Source organism: Morus notabilis, unplaced genomic scaffold (genome assembly GCF_000414095.1).
Source record: "Morus notabilis unplaced genomic scaffold, ASM41409v2 Scaffold803, whole genome shotgun sequence".
NCBI lineage: Eukaryota > Viridiplantae > Streptophyta > Magnoliopsida > Rosales > Moraceae > Morus > Morus notabilis.
Window position 1 is genome coordinate 319,000 of NW_010359912.1, and position 21,966 is coordinate 340,965.

General features: G+C 33.5%; 3 protein-coding genes across 3 annotated transcripts; all 3 read left to right on the top strand.

Moving 5' to 3' along the window:
- Positions 1-4,099: 4,099 nt before the first annotated feature.
- LOC21394344 (heat shock factor protein HSF24) lies at positions 4,100-8,813 on the top strand. The gene is made up of 2 exons (XM_024163820.1): positions 4,100-4,735; positions 7,595-8,813. Exons 1-2 carry the CDS (start codon positions 4,532-4,534, stop codon positions 8,273-8,275), a joined length of 885 nt encoding a protein of 294 aa, XP_024019588.1. The 5' UTR covers positions 4,100-4,531; the 3' UTR covers positions 8,276-8,813.
- A 2,152-nt stretch (positions 8,814-10,965) lies between these two features.
- Positions 10,966-14,430, top strand: LOC21394345 (red chlorophyll catabolite reductase, chloroplastic). Its single transcript, XM_010095346.2, has 2 exons — positions 10,966-11,316; positions 13,673-14,430. Exons 1-2 carry the CDS (start codon positions 10,966-10,968, stop codon positions 14,279-14,281), a joined length of 960 nt encoding a protein of 319 aa, XP_010093648.1. The 3' UTR covers positions 14,282-14,430.
- A 1,664-nt stretch (positions 14,431-16,094) lies between these two features.
- Positions 16,095-21,839, top strand: LOC21394346 (red chlorophyll catabolite reductase, chloroplastic). The gene is made up of 2 exons (XM_024163817.1): positions 16,095-16,322; positions 21,231-21,839. Exons 1-2 carry the CDS (start codon positions 16,095-16,097, stop codon positions 21,837-21,839), a joined length of 837 nt encoding a protein of 278 aa, XP_024019585.1.
- The last annotated feature ends 127 nt before the right edge of the window (positions 21,840-21,966 follow it).

The following is a 21,966-nucleotide window of genomic DNA, read 5'->3' on the forward strand; positions in this document are numbered from 1 at the left end:
TACTTTATTTGTAATAAAATTAATGAGGGTCAATATTGCAGATTACTCAACCTGCTGAAAGAGAGAGGAATTAATTAGATTAAATAGTAGATTGGTTGCGAACCTACCGAAGACTATAATCACGGTAGTGACTGACCGCTACATCATGTATCATCCAATAGCTGAGAAACTCAACAATTTAGGTACAACTACATTTAGAAACGGATAACTTAATATTAAGGTTTTTAAATCCCAAAATTTAAATTAAGTGTTCAAGACTTGAAGTCCGACAGTACTACTAGATCTTCCCATGTAAATCTAAACTTGTTTTGAGGTTGCTTTTTATTTGGTACTAATTATGGGGTTGTATGAAGTAACATATACCGATGGATTAGTCAAATAAACCTACCAAATAATTCAAGTAATTCTCCAATCATTTTCCCTTATTTGTGGAGACATATTCGGAATCTAGCTTCTTATGTAAGACCTCAAAATTCTTATTCGAGTTATTCATGTTAATTAATAATAAATCTTCTTTTATTTTACTTTATTATTAATATAAAGGATAAAATAAATTCAAGCGGACCATTATTTAAATATAAAAATAAACATAATTTTATAAAGACATTAGATTATACTGCTTAGTATGTTGACATTTTAAGATGAAAAATTGAACATTCAAGTCCTCACACAGTTTAGCTACTATTATGAGCTCAGAGCTCAATAAACTCATACAAAACATATTCAACACAAGATTGATGACTGTAAAAAGAGCATTATATGTCCGATATGTATAGAGGGTAAAATAAACCCAAATACAACGTATTAAAATACATTTGACTACTCCGCTTAACAAATTGACTTTTTTTTTTAAAAGATGAAAATCCTAATCCTCATAAGGTCTAATTCCTGTTAGGTTATATCCATTGCGGTAATAAATAAAATTAAAAAGATGAGATTATGTAGAACCTAGGCTTTGTATTTCTTTTCTTGTTTACTTTTAAGGTTTAGCTTATCTATTTCAGGTTTAACCTATTGCTTAACAGCAAGACTTAAACCTACAGATATCGAAATGACTAGCTTCGACATTAATTTTGCCTCTTGATATCTTCTCAGTGACCATAGGTCGAATTTTTTTCCTCGGAAGAAAAACAAAATTAATAAGTTGTTGAGTTAGTTTAGTCATTTAATGCTGTGCATATCTGAATATCACCTAATATGGTAATTTCACATATTTCTTCGGTTTTAATTTTATCGTTTTCATTAATTTTGAAACGACTTCTGGCAGACGTTAAGGTCTATTAATCCTTATCTGAGAAAAGCAACTAATTAATTACTTGTCAAACAATGGCACAATGAGGCAATAAATATCATACACACAAACATACAAAAATATTAACACAATTAACGAGATCAGTGATACCCAAAAAATACATAGATGCATATAATATGAAGGGATAGAATTATTTGGTACAATCTGTTATAGTAAAATGTCTTGTTAGTACTTTGAGATTGATTTTTAAGACATACAATGTCTATTTTTTTTATTAATTAAATAGAAATTCATAATTTTAAAAATATTTTCTAAAAACATTCTAACTTATAATACTTTTTAATTTTTAAATGTTTTAAAGTATTTTCAATTTTTTTTAAAAAAAATCTAATTTATTGTTAACTAGTGACTAAAATACTAATCTAATATCTAATCTAAACTAAAGACTTATCTCCTAATAACTAATATTTAAATAATTCAAATTTTAGAGGCACATTGCCCAAGTTTAGAGGTGCATCTCGGCTAAAGGTTAAGAAGCACATTGCCTGAGATAATTTTAAGAGGATCATGGACTCATTAGAGTATGATGCTTTGATACCATAAAAAAATTTAAACTTTAGAACAAAATGATACAAGTTCTCCATTAATGAGAAGGCAATATTTATAGAGCTACATGCGGAGTTTGAATTTGAATAAAATACTAATCTACATTAAAGACTTATCTCCTAATAACTAATATTTAAAATAGTTCAAACTCTAAAATAAAAGATAATAACTAATCTAATTTCTAAATACTATGATAAGAGAAATGTAAAATTTAAATAAATCAATTATCTTTATTAGTAGTGAGATGTTTTGAGAGTATCGAAATGATTTTATCATTTTATGCCATATATAAAATAACGATAAGTCAAACTTTTAGCAAAATATAATAATAACAATAATAATTAACAGACCACGAGGAGAAGTCAAGAAGTCTCTCACTCTCCTTCTTTCTTCCGTTCATCCTGGCATTCTTTTCACTGGATAGATCCTAGCTAGTTCTACCAGGAATTTTCATTTCTTTTCTTATATTTTATAATCATATTCTTTATATGATACATAAAGTATGTGCCTACTTAAATATCAATGTATAATATAGATGAAATTCGTCCCACTTGAATCTCGATCTAATTGTAGTTTTATATTTTGTTTTATCGACTATTTGCACTTTGCAAGGACGTTTGCCCTTTTAGACAAACAATATTAGAAGACTCAACACTGAAGACGAAGGTTAGTGTTTCCAAAGATTTAGGCCCCGTTCACTTCGCTGATTCGAGTTTAGAATTTGAGTTTTTCTACAGTAAAAAGCTCTCACAAACAATCACATCTAACTTTTTTGCTACAGTAAAAAGCTCTCACATAAAATCACATCTCAACTCAAATTTTAAACTCGAATCAACGAAGTGAACGAGGCCTTGTAGAGCTCGATTTTAATTTTCTTGGAATTTCCAAAATTCTAATACTATTGTTCAGTCAAATCAATAAGGGGTTGTTTGACTGAAAAATTCGTATTTCGATTCGAATTATGATTCATGATTCGTTACAATATTTTCTCTCATAAAAAATATACGTAAATCAAAAATAATTCTAATCTTATAATTCTAATCCATGAACCAAACGTCTTGTTTTATTATATAGATAGATACCGGCATTTCTAACAGATTTACCGTTGTTATTTTTTTTTTCATTGAATGAAAATGTAGTCTCTATTAAAATAGTTAAAAACACCACTTGGAAAAGAAAAATAACGAAAAATAAAGAAGAATGACTTTTAGCAACACACAAAAGAAAAAAAAAAAAAAGAGAAAAGAAAAAGAAAAGAAAAACAAAGGTAACGATAAAAAGAAGCAATCTAAATTGGAAAGTGTTAGGTGAGCACGGAAAAAGGGTCTTCACCGGCCCCCCCAAGCCTTCTTTACCTCCTTCTCTTTCCTTCTTGTTCTTGATTTTCTTCCTATCATTTATTTTATTCCACTTTCTTGCTTGAGCTTCTTCAACATTGACAAAGTATTAGAATATACCTTTTAAAAAAAGCCACGTGTCCCAATAAAACCAAAATCCTAAACGTATCACTCCGCCACCATTTTTCCTTTCATTTTCTCTCTCCCATTTTTTTCTCTATAGAAAGTGCATTAGAAGCTTCACTAAAATGAAACGACCAAGAAAAACCGCCCACTTATTTTCCCATTTAGAATACACAAAAAAACAAAGGACTCCCTCTTAAAAAAAATACGTACAATTGAGAAGTTTTTCGTGTTTTTTTTTAATAAAAAAATTACTTTTTTAATCATTAAATTTTATTAAAATCACACTGTATTATAAAAATATATAAAATAAACAGATTCTAATAAAAAAAATCTTATAAAATTAACAATTTTTAATATAAATTTAACTGCATAAAATAAAAAATTAATAATAATTTATTTTTCTTACCCAATAAACTCTCAAATAAAACCAAAATCAAAACTAAAACCGAAACCAAACCTCCCCCACGGCCCCACCGTCTCTCTCCCTCTCTCTCATCATTTTCTTCAAGAAAGAAAAAAGCGTGTTCCTTTTCCATTTTTCTTTTGTCTCTTCTTCTCTCTTCCTTCTTTCCGTCTTATCTCTAAGCTTAGCTAGCTCCCTTTGAAAGACGACTTGAAAAATTGAAATTAAAATCGTAGCGGGTGTTAATTAATCAATCAAAAGAGAGAGAAAGAGAGGAGAGTTTCTCAAAATTTCTAGAACCCACGTCACTATCTCTCCTTCTCTCTCCTCCTTTCTCTCTCCTCTTATATTCTGGCATCTTCCAAGCTCAATCCTTTATAAGACCCACCTAGAGGAATCCACAGAGAAAAATGGTAATATTAGTTTTAGGAGCCTTAAATAGAAGAAAATCAATGAAGTTATGGTATTGTTTGCCTTGGGATTCCAAACTCGCACCCAAATAGGAAATTCCGATCGCCATGGAAGCTGGTAGGTCTAAACCTCGTAGCAACCTCGTAAACCGCGCTCGCTTCTCTCTCTCTGGATTCTACTGCTGGGGCTGGGAATTCCTCACCGCTCTCCTTCTCTTTAGTTGTTAGAATAAAAAAAACAAAAATCCCATAATAGAATATAATCTGATCGAAATCGAAATCCCTCAAAAAGTGGAGGAGAAATTCGTTTGATCGTAGAATAGTTTCTTTTTTTAATTTTTTTGATTTTTTTTTTGTTGGAGGGGGTTGGTGAGGGGTAAAGTGGGAATATTAAGAAATGGCGCAAAGGTCGGTGCCGGCGCCGTTTCTGATGAAGACTTACCAGCTGGTGGAGGATCCAAGCACAAACGACGTGATATCGTGGAATGAGGCTGGGACGAGCTTTGTCGTTTGGAAGACGGCGGATTTCGCGAGGGACTTGTTGCCCAAGTATTTCAAGCACAATAACTTCTCTAGCTTCGTTCGCCAACTCAATACCTACGTAAGTTTTTTCTTTTGCTTTTACTTCTATTATTACTATCTTTAATCATTATTTTTTACTTTTTTCTTTGTATTTGTTGATCTTGTTTGTTTAGGTTCATATTATAGTGATGTGTAGTACAAGGGATTAGATTAGAAATTTGGTTTTTTTTTTTTGGTTTTGTTTGATCTATTCATAGACGAGGTGATGGTTTTGGAAGAGATTAAAACATGATGAGAAACGATTTTTTTAATAATTGAGAGAGTAAGACTACATTGATTTTTTTTTTTTTTTTTCCTAAAGGACTTTGTTTAGGTGACAAAGGACTATATTGGTTGTATTGAGAGTGCGTAATCTATTTTTGGATTACTCATCTAGCTTTCCTCGCGGAGATATTTTTTATTCATCTATTTTTTGTAATTTTTCCTTGTCCAACTATGGAATTTGAACGGGGTAGAACAATATTTCAAAAAAGAACGGAAGAAAAAGACCTGTAAAAATTGTATTTGAATAAAAATCATATGATTTTTTTTTTTTTTACGGAACATACAAGTAAAAAAAGAAAATACTGATGATTGTGTTTAGAATTGATTTTATTTTTATTTTTTATGTATTTTAGAAAGGAAAAACGTTTCTAAAACAGAGTTTGACACGATAAAAATAAAAAATAAAAATGAAAATAATTTTTTAATTTAATATAAAATAAAAAAATAAAAAATAATTTTTAATAATTTTTAATTTTTAATTTTTAATTTTCGTTTTTTTTTAGAACAGAGAGAAAGAGAGAGATATTAATAAGTTTATTTATATTAAAAATAATCTTTGATAAAATTATTAAATGTATTTTTAAAAATATTTTTTATTTGAAATTGAAAATATTTTTATTTATATTTTCATATAAAAAATAAAATTATTTTAAAATGAGTTCTAAATGCACTTAATAATTTTATACTTTTCAGCTATTCTTATTATTTTTCATACTTTTTAACTTAATTAAAATTAAATCCAACTGGCATTGCTAAAAAAAATTTATCGGACAGTTTTTTTTTTCCCCATAAGAACAAAGGCCTTTTGCTTTTTTTTTGCTAGAGTCAAAAATGTATTTATGTTTTATTCATTTCAGTGAAAACAAATAAAATTTTTTAATAGGAAAAAAATGAATAGTTCCCGCGTGAAGAAATGAAAAAAAATTATTTTTATAAATGTCTCTTCAAATATGTACTTTGTTTTAAAATATTCTCTAATTTTTTAAAATAGTTTAAAACACATCTCAATATATAGAAAATCGTTCAAAATGTCCATTCTGTCTATAACTCAATGGAATTTGTTAATGTGGATTCATTTATAAAAATAATTAAGGTCATTAAAAATTAATTAAATCTGTAAAATGATTAAATATTAAACAAATATTAAACAAATATGAACAAAAAAAAAAAAACACTCTGAGAGAGAGAGAGCACGAGAAAGAAAGAAGAGAAAGAAAGAGGCTTGTGGGCGGCGAGCCGGCGCATCGTCGGCATGTTGTCTCCCGTTCTTCGTCCAGGAGGTCGCCATCATTCGATCTTCGCGTTGCTGGAGTCGTGCCACCAAAGGAGGAAGGTTGGGTCGAGGTTAAAGCTCGTCGTCGTTGATCAGGGGCCGTTCTCGTAGGGGGAAGAGCTGTCGACGTTCGCAGAGGATGAAGGATGCTCTACTCACTACGACGGTCGGTCTGGGTCGGAGGGGGGCTGGCGTTGGCTCGGCAGAGGATTACCGCTGCGGGCTGGGCAGATTTGGCTGCCATTCAGTGGCTGCCAGCGTTGCGGGGCTCTCTCATGGTAGGGGGATTCGTGTCGCCGGCGGTGAGTAGGATGGGGCGAATCTGGTATGTCCGGGAGTCTTATGTCGAGGGGTCGTGATCGGCGAAGGGTTTGAGCTGGAAGGTTCTTTAATCGGCGAAGAAGACGAAGGCAACGTGATCAAGGTTGCTCGAAGATTGACGAGATGATCTTCAACTTTTGTTTGCTAATATTACTGATTAATTTGGTAATTCAAACTCGAGTTCTTCCTTTTTTTCTCGTTGATTTATTGGTTTGATTTTTGCTCCCACTAGATTATTGTTTGAATTTGCTTTGTTATGAAGTAATTAACATCCTTAAAGTTCCTTTTTTTCTCTATTTGTTTTGTTTTTATTACTTTTTAATGAGTAATCATTTTCATTTATTCAATTAAAATTTAATACCTTTAATTAATATATGCATTCTCTATGAACTATAGACAGAAGTTAACATGGGCGGTATTTTAATCCCTTTTTTTATAAATTAAGGGGTTAAGGGGTGTTTTAATTGTTTTAGACGAAGTTTGATTTATGTATTCATAATTTAATGCAGAATTATTTTTATTTTATGTATATTTTTTATAAAAATAAATATTATAAAAAATTATAAATTATAATTTAAAATTAAAAATAAATATAAAAAATAAACGTCTCTTACAAATTAAGATTAAGGTAAGAGCATTTTAAAATAAGGTGGGGTATTTTATAAAAATAATAAAAAAATAGAAAAGACGAAAAAGGAAAACCAATTAAATTTATGATTAAAAAATGAGATAGCCATATAGACGTTTTTACCCTCATTTCACGTTAAACCCTGGAGTGGTTGAAGGCTAAATATGTCTTTTAAATTAGGAATTATCCTTATTCTGTGGCAGATGGTTTTGCCCAGCTAAATGTCAGCAACAGCTGAACTACAGCTATAACTTTGCTGACGGCCGTGAAAACTGTGGTCCCCGCCACAAAAATTTTCTCCGCCGTAACAAATAATGAAATCTCCACTGTTCATCTAGGGATGGTAGATCCGAATCATCTGCACCGTCATTCTGACAAGACTTTTTTTTCAGGGGTTTCGAAAGGTCGTCCCTGACAAATGGGAGTTCGCGAACGAGAATTTCCGGCGAGGACAGAAGGAGCTCCTCTCGGAAATCCGTCGCCGGAAAACGGCGACGGCATCCACCGCGCAGGCAAAGCCCGCCGGCGAGGGATCCTCGACTCCGTCGAACTCCGGCGAGGATCTCGGGTCTACTTCGACCTCGTCGCCAGAATCTAAGAATCCGGGATCCGTGGAGACGGCGGCGGTGACCGTGCAGTTTGCAGACTTGTCGGACGAGAACGAGAAGCTGAAGAAGGACAACGAGGTTTTGACGTCGAAGCTCGCCCAGACGAAGAAGCAGTGCGACGAGCTGATCACCTTCCTGACCAAGTACATGAAGGTGGGGCCCGATCAGATCAATCGCATCATGCGGCAAGGAATCAACTGTGGGTCCACCCGTGGTGGCGAAGATCGTGATGATGACGAAAACGAGGCTGATGATCATGATGATGGTGATGATGGTGAAGAAGAAGGTCTAAAGCTGTTTGGTGTTTGGCTCAGGGGAAAAGATCACAACGAGAAAGATCAGAAGAACAAGAAGAAGAGGACCCGTGGGGAAGAAACTGGGTTCACTGGACCCCACGCGAAGAAGATGAAGGGCGTGGACTTCCACGCGCCGCCTCTGATGCAGAGCGGCAAGGTCTGCATCTGATCATCATCCTGGTACTGATTATCTGCGGTGGTGCGTACACCATCGCTGAAGCTTTTGGGTTGTAGGGTCTAGAAGAATTTTCTCTACTCTACATGTGAATGTGATTGTTCTATACTTAAATTAGCTTTTTACACGAGGGGAAAACAAATTATAGACTCTCTGCAAATATGTTTTCTGTTTTAATTTGGTATTTAGCTTGGGGGTTAAATTTCGTAGTTGTGTAGTTTAGTTGGTAAAATGATTGTAATAAGTTTGGATTGTTCATAAACTTCTCCAATGAGAAAATAGGTCTAGGACTTTTGTAGTCTTAGATTTGTGTCGGAAGCACAAGGGATCAAAGGCAAATGGGTCTCTAATCTTCCATTTACTAGTAAAGCGTTATGACACGTTGTGTAAAGTAATCATTTCGGAGAAAGCTTATTTTTCATCAATACTATTTGTAAATGCATCTTTTTAATCGCTCTTTTTGGTTTCTTGTTTACCAAATGACGCGAACAATATGATTAATTTTCTAGCACGGTTAGCGCTTAGAGTATGATGACCCAATGGATGGAATTATAATCTTGGGTTTGTTTATTCCAAAATCTACTAATCGTTTATTTCGCGGATTTGAGTTTTCAATTCGAGTTGAGATGTGACATTTTCTGAAAATTTTTCATTGTAGCAGAATAAGTTAAATGTGATATTTTTTGAGAATTTTTTACTGTAAAAATTTAAAATTGAAAATTCAAATCGGTTAAATGAACGAGACTTACATAGTATAACTACATAATTTTGGAACCTTCCATTTTCGTCGAGTTTCAAGCATATGATGCGATTCTTAATCTTTGTTAGTTGCGATGATGAAATGGTAGTTAGTGGAACAAAAATCGTTTACATGTCCATGGGATAAGATCTTATCACTCATATAGATAGTGAGTCCTATCTTCCTATAACCAATGAAATCTCACAAAATCATAAACGCCTAATTAATGAAGTTAGAACTATTAAAAATAGCTCGAGCGCAGCGAGACATAAATAATGTCGACTAAAAGAAAAGAGGTAGTAAATACTGAAATATAGCAAATAATTTGGATTATTTTCTAAATAATGAATTAAAATTTTTATAATTAACATTATTTCACGATTATGTTACAAAATTCTATAATGTTTTTAAGGTAAACTATGTAATTTTTCTATCCCTCGAATATTCGAACAAAGAGATTTTGTAATTTTTCTATTTCGCAAAGAAGACGGTCACGAGTAATAGCTTGAATCGTCCGTCAGTGATTTTCAAGCAGCATCGTGTAGATTTAGGGTTTAGTATTTACCAAATTGGGAGTGCAGGGTGTATCTTGGATTTTCAAATGTTTGGTGTAAAATATACTATTAAAATATGCAGGATGTAAAATATTTATGTTCAACTATAAGTAGACATTAGCTTAAAAAAATAAGGACCTATTACATTTATTCTCCCTAAACTATAAGCCTTTGAACAAAATGCCCCTTAAACTTTAAAAGTAACAAATTTTTCCCCTGAATAATTTGTCGTCAGCACGCGTCCCCCGTTTCTGCCCCTCGGTTAAATTTTGAACGTTAAGTGCTACGTGAAAGTCGTTGAGACATTTAATTTTTATTCTATCCTATAGATTGGTCAATCTCACCGAATCAAAAGCATCTCAACCATCACTCTCTTTCCTCTCTCTTTCCTGTGCACGACCACCAAGCTCCGACAAGTATTCTGGCGTCCATTTTCGACACCTCCCGGCTCATCGGAAAGCTCTCGTCGAGCCGAGTTGGGATCGGTGTCGTGCGGCTACCAACTCCGCCAGATGAAGGCATACTTATTTCGAAAAACTCAAAACTTCCAATGGCCATAACATTTCTGTCCACCCTCCGATTGGAGTGATTCCGGTCTCTATAAACTCAAAGTGACGAGAGGAACAAGACACGCCTGAAGTTTGTCGTCAATTCCCGCCGAAAAAGCTTCACCGCAACCACCCTCCACGGCCGCCACACCTCCTCTCTAAAAACCGCAGTCCCAACGGTGGTGAAGTGCACCGGCCCCATCATTTCACTCAGAATCCATAGATGAGTCAATCCCGATCAGTAGCCACCACCATCCTCACCGATTTACAAGAATTCGAAGTTGCCACTGCTACTCTCCATGGAGGAGTTTGGTTCCGTCGATTTTGGCCGTCATTTCTCATGTCGTTGGTGTCAAAACACTCAAAAGTAAGTGAGTAACAAAAGTCCTAACTCAATTTCTTCGATCTGTGGCTGAAAAACTGAGAACCAAGTCGCTGGAAACCGAGAATCAAGTCGGAAAATTCAAATGGATTTTGCCTTATTCCTAACTCAACACAATAAATTACTTTTTTTTCCTTAGAATGAGAGTCACATGCCATTCACGTGACACTTAATATTCAAAATTTAACTAAGAGAGTGAAAAATGAGAACTCGTGCTAACGATGAATTATTCAGGAGGAAAATTTATTATTTTTAAAGTTTAGGAGATATTTTATTCAAACACTTATAATTCAGGGGAATAAATATAATTTGTCTAAAAAATAATTTAAAAAAAACCCTGTAATGTAGTGTAATTTGTATATCCATTCATTTATTTTAAATGAACTAAAACGCAGCGTTTTATTAAGCAACTGTTGAATTATAATTCATGAGAGCCAATGCAGGCACGGAATCTGACATGAATGGCTGTCATTAATTCTTGCCACTGTTTCCACTCTCTCTCTTCTTCTCCTCCTCCTTCATCAATTTCTGGTTCTCTACACTCATCACCAACACCAAGGCCTCGGATTTCAGCCTCAACGGCCCCCTCTCACATGGACCTACACAACCAGGGCCGTTCAAAGTTCATGGAGTTTCCGTACGTCTCGGCCCCACACAAGAAGCTCATGGTGGATCTTGTATCGACGGTGGAGAATCGCCTTGATTCTCAGCTCTTTCCCTGCACCCTCCCGCACGATGTTCAGTCCTACCACAACCAAAACGGGACCTCCCATGCTTCCCTCCACATCAGATCCGGCCACAAGTCGTCCCCTGTTTGTTCCCTCCCTCTTTGACCTTTTTCAACTTTCTAGCTTCCGAAAATGATTTCTGCTAATTTTATATACTTTTTAATTTCGCAAAAAATAATTAAAAAAAATTTCACTTTAGAAGTCGAACTTCAAGTTCACACGTGAAGATTATAATATTTTCATACATATATATATATATATATTATATGTATGTATGTATAGTTGGTTTTGCTGTGAAGCTTCCGTTGCCGTTGGTGGACAATGAATGGTGATTTTAGTCAAAGCATTAATTTTTCTTTGTGCTTGTCATGGATCATGGATGGGATGTGATGTGGTAGAAATTATATGGTTTCAGTACAATAAAGTCGTGTTAACCAGAAAAAAAAACAAAAAAAAAAAAAAACACTAATTTAGATTAGACTTGTAATGGTCAATTGGTCGTGTTCTTCTTGGTTTGGAGTGGTAGTGAATGGTTTGTGCAAACCCAGTTTTTGAGCTCTCACCCAATCGTATGCTTACGTATGTTTGTACGCATTTATTTAGGTATAATGTTGAGTTTGAAGTATTGTTAGCTCAGCACGTAATATAACCCTGTTTGGTTTAACTATTTGAACCAAACAATTCAATTCAAATTGTATTTAAAGGTTTAAATTAGTATTTATTTTAGAAATAAAAAGAGATCATTCAAACTATCAATTAAGATTTAAATGGTTGATTTTAGAATTCATACCCTTAAAATTTACCATTTGAATTGTTGACAACAATTTAAAAACAATTATTTTTATTTTTTTTCTATCTTTAATTTTAAGCTTAAAAATGTTATAACTTTTTGTTTCATTTTCAATTGAGATTATTTTTTTTCCTTTATGTTTCTAAAGAGAGGAATAAATCTCCATCCATATTGCATATTTTTAACCTTATTTACAATGAGGTTTTATAAGATTTGTTACGCCTCTGTTTATTTCAATAGCTCAAACTGTTGTTTAGAATTCAAACCTTAGTTCAGGATTCAAACTGGTGTTTGGGAGTGAAAAATTCAAGGACAATTCAAACCATCAACAATGGTTCAATGACAGCTCAAATTGTTGATTTTAAAATTCACCGCCCCTCTAAATTTAACAGTCTGAATTGTTGTCAACAGTCTAATAGTTTCAGATTCTACTTTTTCTCTCTCTTCAATTTCAATCTTAAAAGTGTTAAAACTTATTCGTTTTAATTTCGATTGAGATGATTTTTTTTAATGTGTTCATAATGAATAGAGGAATAAATCCCCATCCATATTGCATATTTTTTAATGTCATTTATAATGAGGTTTTATAAGATTTGTTACAAAACCTGAATAACAGTTTTCAACACTTTATCCAAACACAGTTCGGATTTTATTTTCAATTCAAATTACAATTTATTTGCATATCTAAACAACAGTTCTGATCACAGTTTAAATCACAAGAGTTCAGATCTACAGTTCTAACAAAAAATGTTCAAATCTCCACAGTTTGAGTTGTTGAACTAAACAAGCCCTGCAAAACTCTAATGACAGCTTTCAACACTTTATCTAAATACAATTCAGATTTTATTTCCAAATCAAATTACAATTTATTTACATATTTAAACGTCGGTTCGAATCACAATTAAAATAACCACAACTAAAACTAAATCAACAATTTGAGTTGTTAAACCAAACAAGCTCTAACGAATTCTAATCAGGTGTCCCTATTCTTTCTTGAGTTAGCAAATTAAGCTAGGACATTTACTTAAAGTAGTCTTTAAGAAGGCCATTCACCCCACTGTCTCTTCTTAATTTGGATTTTCTTCTATATGGTACTTTTGGAGTTGAATAGTTTCGTTTCATAGTTTGTCTCTAGTATGCAAAGAATAATCCACCGACCCGTAACAGAGAAGTTTTAAACTTCAAAGAGATTTCAAGTTCAATAAAACAATGCTTCACACTGCCGAAATTGCATTTTTACCCCACTTATAGAGTGTTAATTGTACAAAAATATGAGAATTAAATTGCCCTTTTTCTGGCCAGAGCAACTAGGTAGGGATGCAGAAGGATCTCTTCGAAAGCAGGAAAAGAAAGTGAATTAGTAATATGTGTTAACTGTGGAGATTAAGGCTTCCATATAGTCGACCCCAATTAAGTTGGGATTAAGACTTGTTGTTGTTGTTGTTGTTGTTGTGTTAAGTTATAGGGCCTAATTATGCCCTGACAATAGAATGTGTCCCGCTTTTTTGCTTAACTTATTTTTCTCTTGACTTTATTGCTATCTATAATATAGAATTAGAGCGTCTTATTCTTAACCATATGAAATCTCAAAGTATGTACGAGAAACAACTTGTGCTCATTGGATTAAGTTCATTTGATTTTTTTTTTCAGATTGATTTCGTGTTAGGAAGCTGGATCCACTGCGAGTTACCAACAGGAGGAGCATTAAACATAACAAGTCTCTCAACCTATCTGAACTCTTCCACAGACGCGCCAAATTTCCTAATTGAGATCATCAGAAACAGTCCTACATCTCTCATTGTTATCCTCGATTTACCGCCTAGAAAAGACCTCGTCCTAATTCCAGACTACCTCAAGACATTCTATGAGGACACCAAGTTGGAAGCTCAAAGACAATTGCTCGAAAAAGTCCCCGAGGTTAAGCCCTACTTCTCTTCGTCACTCTACATCCGATCCGTCGTTTCTCCGACGGCAATTATGGTCCGAATTGAAGCAGAGGCAGTTGAAAGATTAGAGGAGATTATAGAAGACTATGTTGATCCCATTTCAAAAGAAGTGCTAAGGATTTGGTTGGAGCAATGTGCTTGTGTAAAGAGAGAGGTCAATGATGAGGCTGAGAAGAACTACCTTCAAAAGAGGGATAAGTTTGTGAAGACTAAGACCATTGAGATTGATTTGGCTTCGAGCTTGCCGAGATTGTTTGGTCCAGAAACCGCGGATCGAGTAATGGCTGCTGTGAAAAAGTATTTCTCCTCGTGATGTGATGATTTTTGTACAACATTTTATGTAGCTAGCGAATAAATGGTGTGCGAAGAATTTTAGAAATTACCCTTCTATCTAGAGAAGTGATTTTATCTGTACAAGTACTAACTTCTGCATATACAGTATACTACTGCTCTTATAGTCTCGTGATCAATGCAGCAAAAAAAAAAAAAAAAAAAATCTATATTTTTTGAAATTGGAAAAGGTTTAGGAGAAAGAGGGTGGCATTCCATCAAATTCTTGCATATTCAGTACTCGTTTTTTTCGTCTAACCAATGCCGTAGAAGTGACTCGAATTCAAGTTCGATTGAGGAGCTAGAAGACAAGCACCTTAACCACCCTAACCGTTTATTAAAAAGAAAAAAAAAACCCCCCACCGTAACCATTCAAACAATTACCATGATTGTAACAAAAAATGATATTTAATAATTAGTTCTCTGAAGTAAGTCTCTGATTTTCTTTTGAGGACTTGCAACGCGATTTGTCCGATTCCATAATTTTTTCTTCTGAAAAATTTCAAACCTTAGACCATATCCTTTTTTAATGAGAGAGATGACCTTAAAGTTATACGTCTTACTAATTAGATAACTTTAAGGATGTGCGATATCATTATTATTATCCTAAAACATTTTAATTGTCCTGGATTTTTCGCGACTTTTTATTTGGATGGAAAAACGGGGTGCTAAATCACACAGCCTTACAATTATATGAGGTTATAAATCTTGAATGGCATGATACTATAAATCACAATGATTGTCTTTTTTCTCCACTTACTAATTGAAATTTTGGTAATGATTTAGCCTTTTTTTTTTCTTGCATAACAGTGACATGGCAGTGCCTTCCATCTTCTGATGTAGTGTGATTGATATTCCATGCGAATAATGACATAAAAGGGCCACAAAGTTGTTTACAATTACTTATCCTCTCAAGGAAAAGCTATTGTTATATAAATGATAAATATAGAAAAAGAACAACTTAAATCATACAAGTTCTCATCTACTTTTCTTTTCTTTGTAAAGTTCCTCGCATGATTAAAAGCAAATAAAACCCTGAAAAAAAAACAAAAACAAAAACTTGAAAGAAGGATAACTGATAAGAAAGTTCCCCGTATGAATTCAAGGGATTATAACCAAAAAGGGGAAAGAAAAAAAAAGGGAGAAAGAGAGAAATATATCAAGATTTGAGATGAATTAAAATTAATAAATTAATAGTTTATATAAGTTAATAAATAGGCTAAATTATTATTTTTGTCCATAATTTGTCTGATTATGAACCATAACTTGACAAGTTATTGTCCATAATTCACAGTTTTTATCTATAATTTGTTTGATTATAAACCATAACCTGACAAATTTATCCATAACTTATCTAATTATGAATCATAACTTAAAAAGTTATGACCTATTAATTTCTATAACTAAAAATTGACCAATATATTTTCTTTAACTTTTTATATTAGTCTATTTTATACTCTTTTCGAAAAAAAAAAATACTATTTTCGAAAAAAAAAATCCAAAACTCCCAATAATTGAAGGGATTATGGGCCGAAGTTTCTCCCCAGATGGCCCAACTACAAAGAGACGACAATGGAAATGACATTTCTGGACGGTTCCTCAAAACGTACCTTTAATTACGGTAGAAACCATGAGAGAGTTTTGAACAGCGACTGAAAAGCTTGCCAATTATTATGGCAGTCGTTTTCTTCCACTGTTTAAGCTCTCCTCTCGCCTTTTCTCCTCTGTTACAGTCATCAAGACTCTTAAATAGTTCTAGATATCGGATTTCGGCTTCATCGACTCCGTCTGATCAAATGGCCGAAGGGCCTAAGAAGGCGATCAGGAGGAGCACGTTCATGGAGGTTCCCTACTTGTCGGACCCACACAGGAACCTGATGGTGGATCTCACATCAACAGTTGAGACACGCCTTGATTCCCAGCTCTTACCCTGCACCCTCCCGGAAAACGTCCGCTACTTCGAGAACCAGAATGGAACCTCCCATGCCACCCTTTACCTCAGATCCGGCATTAGCTCTTCCCCGGTAATATCATTATTCATGTTTTAGCTACTTTACCTTTCTTTCTAATCAGTTTTTGATTTGAAAAAAAAAAAAAAGAAGAAGAAAAAGAAAGAAATCTCGTATGTGCTGATCCTGATTACGTGAAACGGACGAATAGTGTTTGATGAAAGAAATTCGTCAACAAAAATATTAAATTGATTTCAATGATCTAAGACACAAATAAGAGAGATTAAACAGTAAAAACACACAAAAATTCATAATAGTTCACTCTTAATTTAAAAACTACGGCCTCGTTCATTTCACCGATTCGAGTTTTTAGTTTTAGGTTTCTACAGTAAAAAACTCTCAGAAAATGTCACATCAAAATTTTCTGCTACAGTGAAAAGCACTTAGAAAATGTCACATCTCAGCTCGAATCAAAAACTCGAATCCGCGAAGCGAACAAGGCCTACGTCAATTTCAGACTAACTCCTCCTGAAATTGACCTCTTCTTATTATATATCTCTGTAGTATATGCAAGTTTCTTTATTTTATTTAGGGACATTATCCCAAAATGTAAGGAAAATATTCCTGATAGGTTGAAATATCTATAAATCAATACGATTTTCTTACTTACTTCCTTACTTCGTATATTTTAATTACAAATAACAAATCTCAAAGTAGATCTCGTATCTCTCGGCTTACATAGACTCAATCTCGTAAGCGCTTTTAAAACCATCTTCGTCTTCAGCTGCTGGTACAGTCGACCTCCTGTTGTTCTCAACTCCTTGAAGCGGTCACTCGCCTATGTACGCCACTTCTTTTACTTGCAGTCTACGCTTAAGAAAACTACCATCCGACGTGTCAGTTAGGTCAAAACTGTCTCCGATCATTTAATACCCTTAATTATGACGCGTGAGTCCCATCCAATGCCCAGTTTAAAGTTTAGAATTTCACCCTATAACAAATAGTATTCTTTCTTGGTTGGACAGTAGTTTAATGAAACTTCGAATTATCTAATTAATACTTCTCCGTAATAGATAAATATTACTGAATGTTTTACTTTCTAAGTTGATTTCTCTGTTTCTGTTATTGGTATGAGACTTTCGGTACTGAACCATTGTGGTCTTGACTAACGTCTGTGTGCCTTTAAGCGTGTAATTGATCTGTCAAGCTTGTTAGTCAAGAATCAAAGATTTTTTTTTGGGAAAAATTTCATTACTAAATTAACAAATTACATAAATAGTGACAAATGACCACAAATTACGTGGAAATTGAATCTTGGATATTGATTGGATCCACCAGTGAAGACGGATGAAGCACAAGTATAAACACAAGTGTCGAGACCTAATAGAAAAAGACCCACTTGACACAAACAAAATCGAGCATGACTAAAGCTCATTTATAAGAACTACTACAGTTGATGGATAAAACCGTCCGACCGAGACCAAACCTCTAACTACTTAGCCATTGTCTTAAGAGTCGAGAATCCGGTGACCATCCAGTGACGGTGACAAACTCCAGCCCTAAGAAGAAATCATAAACTCGAAACATTAGTTGCCTCATGAAGAGAGAAAAGCGAAAAACAGACTATCTTTATCAAAGAATTTACTAGGCAAAAACATAAACACACATATAGATAGTGAGCTGGACAGAGCTGAATATAGAAAACTACTCACAAATTTAAAACATAAAAAACAAGATTTATTATTAATAATAATAAAGTTTACAAATTATTCTGAAAATTATTTTGACATTCCACTACAAAAAGCTAGCAATTGTTCTACAATTTTTTTTTCTGGAAGTGGGGGAGACAAAGAAAAAATATTACAGAAGGATAAGAAAAGAAAAGAGAAAGGAGGAAGATGAGGAGACTACGAGAGTGGTCGAGAGAAATTGAGAAGTTATTCTGGTGTTGTGGTTTCCTTCTTCAAAATATTGGGCTCTATTTATAGAGCTGATTTTGAGAGAATTTTTACAGCAGTCACATGTTCTTTAATGAGGTTGAATAGTATCTGTCAAGATGAACAGTAAAATTCTTATAAGAAAATGCTTTTTAACCGTATTTACTTTTGCTTTTTCTTTTTCTTTTCTCATAATTTGAGGGTGACTCCATCGTTATCTTATTTTCTGACCAGTTTCTTCTTTTTTCTTGGAAAGATTCGATCGAGCTAAAATTTTTTAAAAGCTTTTCCGTATATCTTCGTGGATAATGGAACGAAGCTTTTTGCAAATTTATGATGTTTTCTAAATTATTCCACTCTATATAATCAAGTTGATACGGATGATTTGCATCATCAAAATCATACTCTTCAAAATTTAAGAGTCCTTAATCTAGAAAGTTTTAGACCTCCTGGTCAAATTGGAATTTGTCGATGATTCAGCTTGTAGATAAAGACTGCAAGGATAAGCAGCTTTCTTGAGACCTGTGATGCTGAAAAATGAATCTACTGTTTTGATGGAAGGTTCTCCATTATGTGAAAACAATAATATTTGTACTGATTTCTTCAAACCCGACACCTCTTGCCATTTCTCTGCCCCAATCTGAAGTTTTCTCTAGTAGGTTGGCTAGGATATTAATTGATGGTTCTTCAAAAGGAGATTCACCATCCCCATTTTGAGATGTAATTCATACAATGGTCTTGTTCATATCATTAATTTAAATTTAAATTTTATTATAGTTAAAAATTCTCATAAAAAATTATATATAATTTTTTCTGTTATTATAAACAAATTCTCACATAAAATCACATATTAATTTAAATTAACGAACTAAATTAACCCGGAATGTATGCTTGAAAATACTTTAAATTCTCTCTTTCTGGTATGGCCAGAAAGTCTGATACAAGCTCTGAAGTCTTTCATCCTAGCTGGAGGAGATCCTTACTGTAGAAATATGTTCTGTTTTAAAGGATTTGCGTCCACTGCTAACATCAGAGCTAGAGAAGGTAAGGATGTTGGAATAATTCTTAGCCCTCTCTGACCACTATATAATCATGTAACCGCTATATATATATAGTAACGTAAGTGTATATTGTAATAAAATGATGAATAGAGTAAAATTGTGTTAATTTAATTAAGTATTAAAATTTATTGACCTTAAAAATTATTTGAACGACATAAATTAAGATAAGAATAATAAAATAAAAATTAAATAAAAATAAAATAAAAAACCTAAATTATTCAAGTCTGCAACTCATCAAAATTAATCATATCTCAAAATTCGTATTTAAATTAATTATGCCTATTCTCAATACTAACAGTGAATTTCTCTAAATTAATTACTAATCATTCTTAAGCATTAATAATCATACTCCAAACATGTAGATCATAAATCTCTGTTAAGATTTTAACATGTTGAGATTCATTAAGAACATGAAATCATCACCATTGCACTAGTCACATAATTATCTCTAACTTATGATATTCTAATAGCATAACAATCATGGGTCATATTTGATCATCACTTCTCAGTCTCGCAATTAAACACCAAATCATGCAATTATTGATAAGGCAATCACAAACATTAAAAACAAATTGAAACACTCAATATATTTGAGAATAAAACATAATTTAATTAAAAATAGAAAAAATTCAAATGCTCACAATCTGGCTACATCGTAGTCCCAAATAAACAAAACTAAAACATTGATTCTGGTAAAATTAAAGAATTAGAAATTCAGAAAATAGCACTGATCGGAGGTGTCACAGATCTTCAAGTTTCGTCTTCTAAATCTCATTCTTCTCCAAATTGTAGCTTCTAAAAATACCTACTCCAATCCTAAATAAAAATCTAAATAAAATAAACCTAAGAACTGACCCCAAAAATCCAAAAATAATTACCCAAATTTATTCTCTATCAACTCTACCAATGGAGCTCTTGATGTTTGGGTGCTATACTCTGTTGAATGGAGAATTATGCGCAGGGGCACGAATAGCCTCCAAATCACGTTCAGCTACAAGGGAATCAAAAGCTAATTCGGATCTGACGTGGACTAGCCACTTGGCGGCACTTGATTTGCTGCTGAGAAAGCTTGGATGTGTGGCGTACGTGTGGGTAACTTTAATCCGAATTAATCCTCTTCTTTTTGCTGATTTGAATCCCAAATTAAGCTATAAATTGCCCAATTCACCTAATTAAAACACAAAAGAGGAGAAAATAAATAATTAGAGGGAAAAACTAAATCAAATCAAAATAAAATAAATAAAGGTAAACAAAATAAAATAAGTGAAACTAAACTAAAACTTAAATAAAACAATAAAAATCATTGAGAGCAAAGCTAATTTAGGCACAAATAGTAACAAAAATAACTCTATTTTGTAGAGTTATCACAAAATATCATGAACACCGAACCAAATCCTTTTTCGATGTGAATTTTATCCTCACTTAAATGTGTGCATGAAATATGAATGACATATGATATCTTCCATCCACATTTTATACGCATATATGAAGAAATAATTTATTTTATCACACCAAGATAGATTGGGGCCAGTTTAAAGACGATTTAAACGTTAAGAACCCAACTAGGATTTGGTGTGAAGTTCGGGAAATATATTTTAGATTAATTCTAACTTTCAACCCGCGGACTAGGCATTCTTCTTTAATCAAGAAACAAGAGATAAAAGAATAGAGGAAACAAAAATTTTTTTTTAAAAAAGATATTCGCAACTTACAAGAGTAGTCAAGAATAACGAGTGCATGTTAGCATTCTCAAATGAGCTGAAAATGCTAAATATATATCACCGTTTTTTAATTCCATGATGTAAAAAAGTAAGTAGATTTTAGTATAATAACAGTTTACAAGTCTTATATTTGATATGTGATTATATAATTAACAAAAAAACATTGACAATGATTGATAATCCCACTCATAAAGCACATGAATCATTTGTAAATTACCCCTTGATTTTTTGGTTCAAAATTCTGAGCACATGTTATAATATCAGATTGACTTCCTATCGGGAATATGGATCCACAGTGAGCTACCAACTGGAGGAGAACTGAACATAACAAGTCTCGCAATGTATCTCAACTCTTCCACAGACGCCCCAAATTTCACAATGGACCTTATCTTGAGCAGTCCCACATCGCTAATTCTCTACCTCAATTTGCTGCCAAGAAAGGACCTTGTCCTCCATCCAGACTACCTTAACACATTCTACCAAGACACCGAGTTGGAAACTCAAAGGCAGTTGCTCGACAAAATCCCCGAGGTTAGGCCCTACTTCTCTCCGTCCCTCTACGTCCGATCCCTTCTTTCTCCGACAGCAATCATGGTCAGAATCGAAGCTGAGGCGGCCGAGCGAATGGAGGAGATCATAAGAGAACATGTTCATCCCGTTGCAAAGGAAGCGCTTAGGATTTGGATGGATCAATGTGCTTGTGTGAAGAGAGAGGTGTCGCAGACCGAGAGAGATTATCTTCGAAAGAGGGATGAGGTTGTGAAGACGAACACCATTGAGGCGGATTTGGCTTCGAGCTTGCTTAGGTTGTTTGGACCTGAAACTGCCGACCGAGTACAAGCCGCCATTCGTGCAGTGTATTTCTCTACTTGATTTGCATGTCTAGTGAGGAAAGTAAAATAAAAACAATAATGATACAGGATACCAACTCTAATGCCAACTTAAAATCAATTGAATTTGTGTTGTTATTATTTTATTCATAAGTGTTTGAGGGATTGTC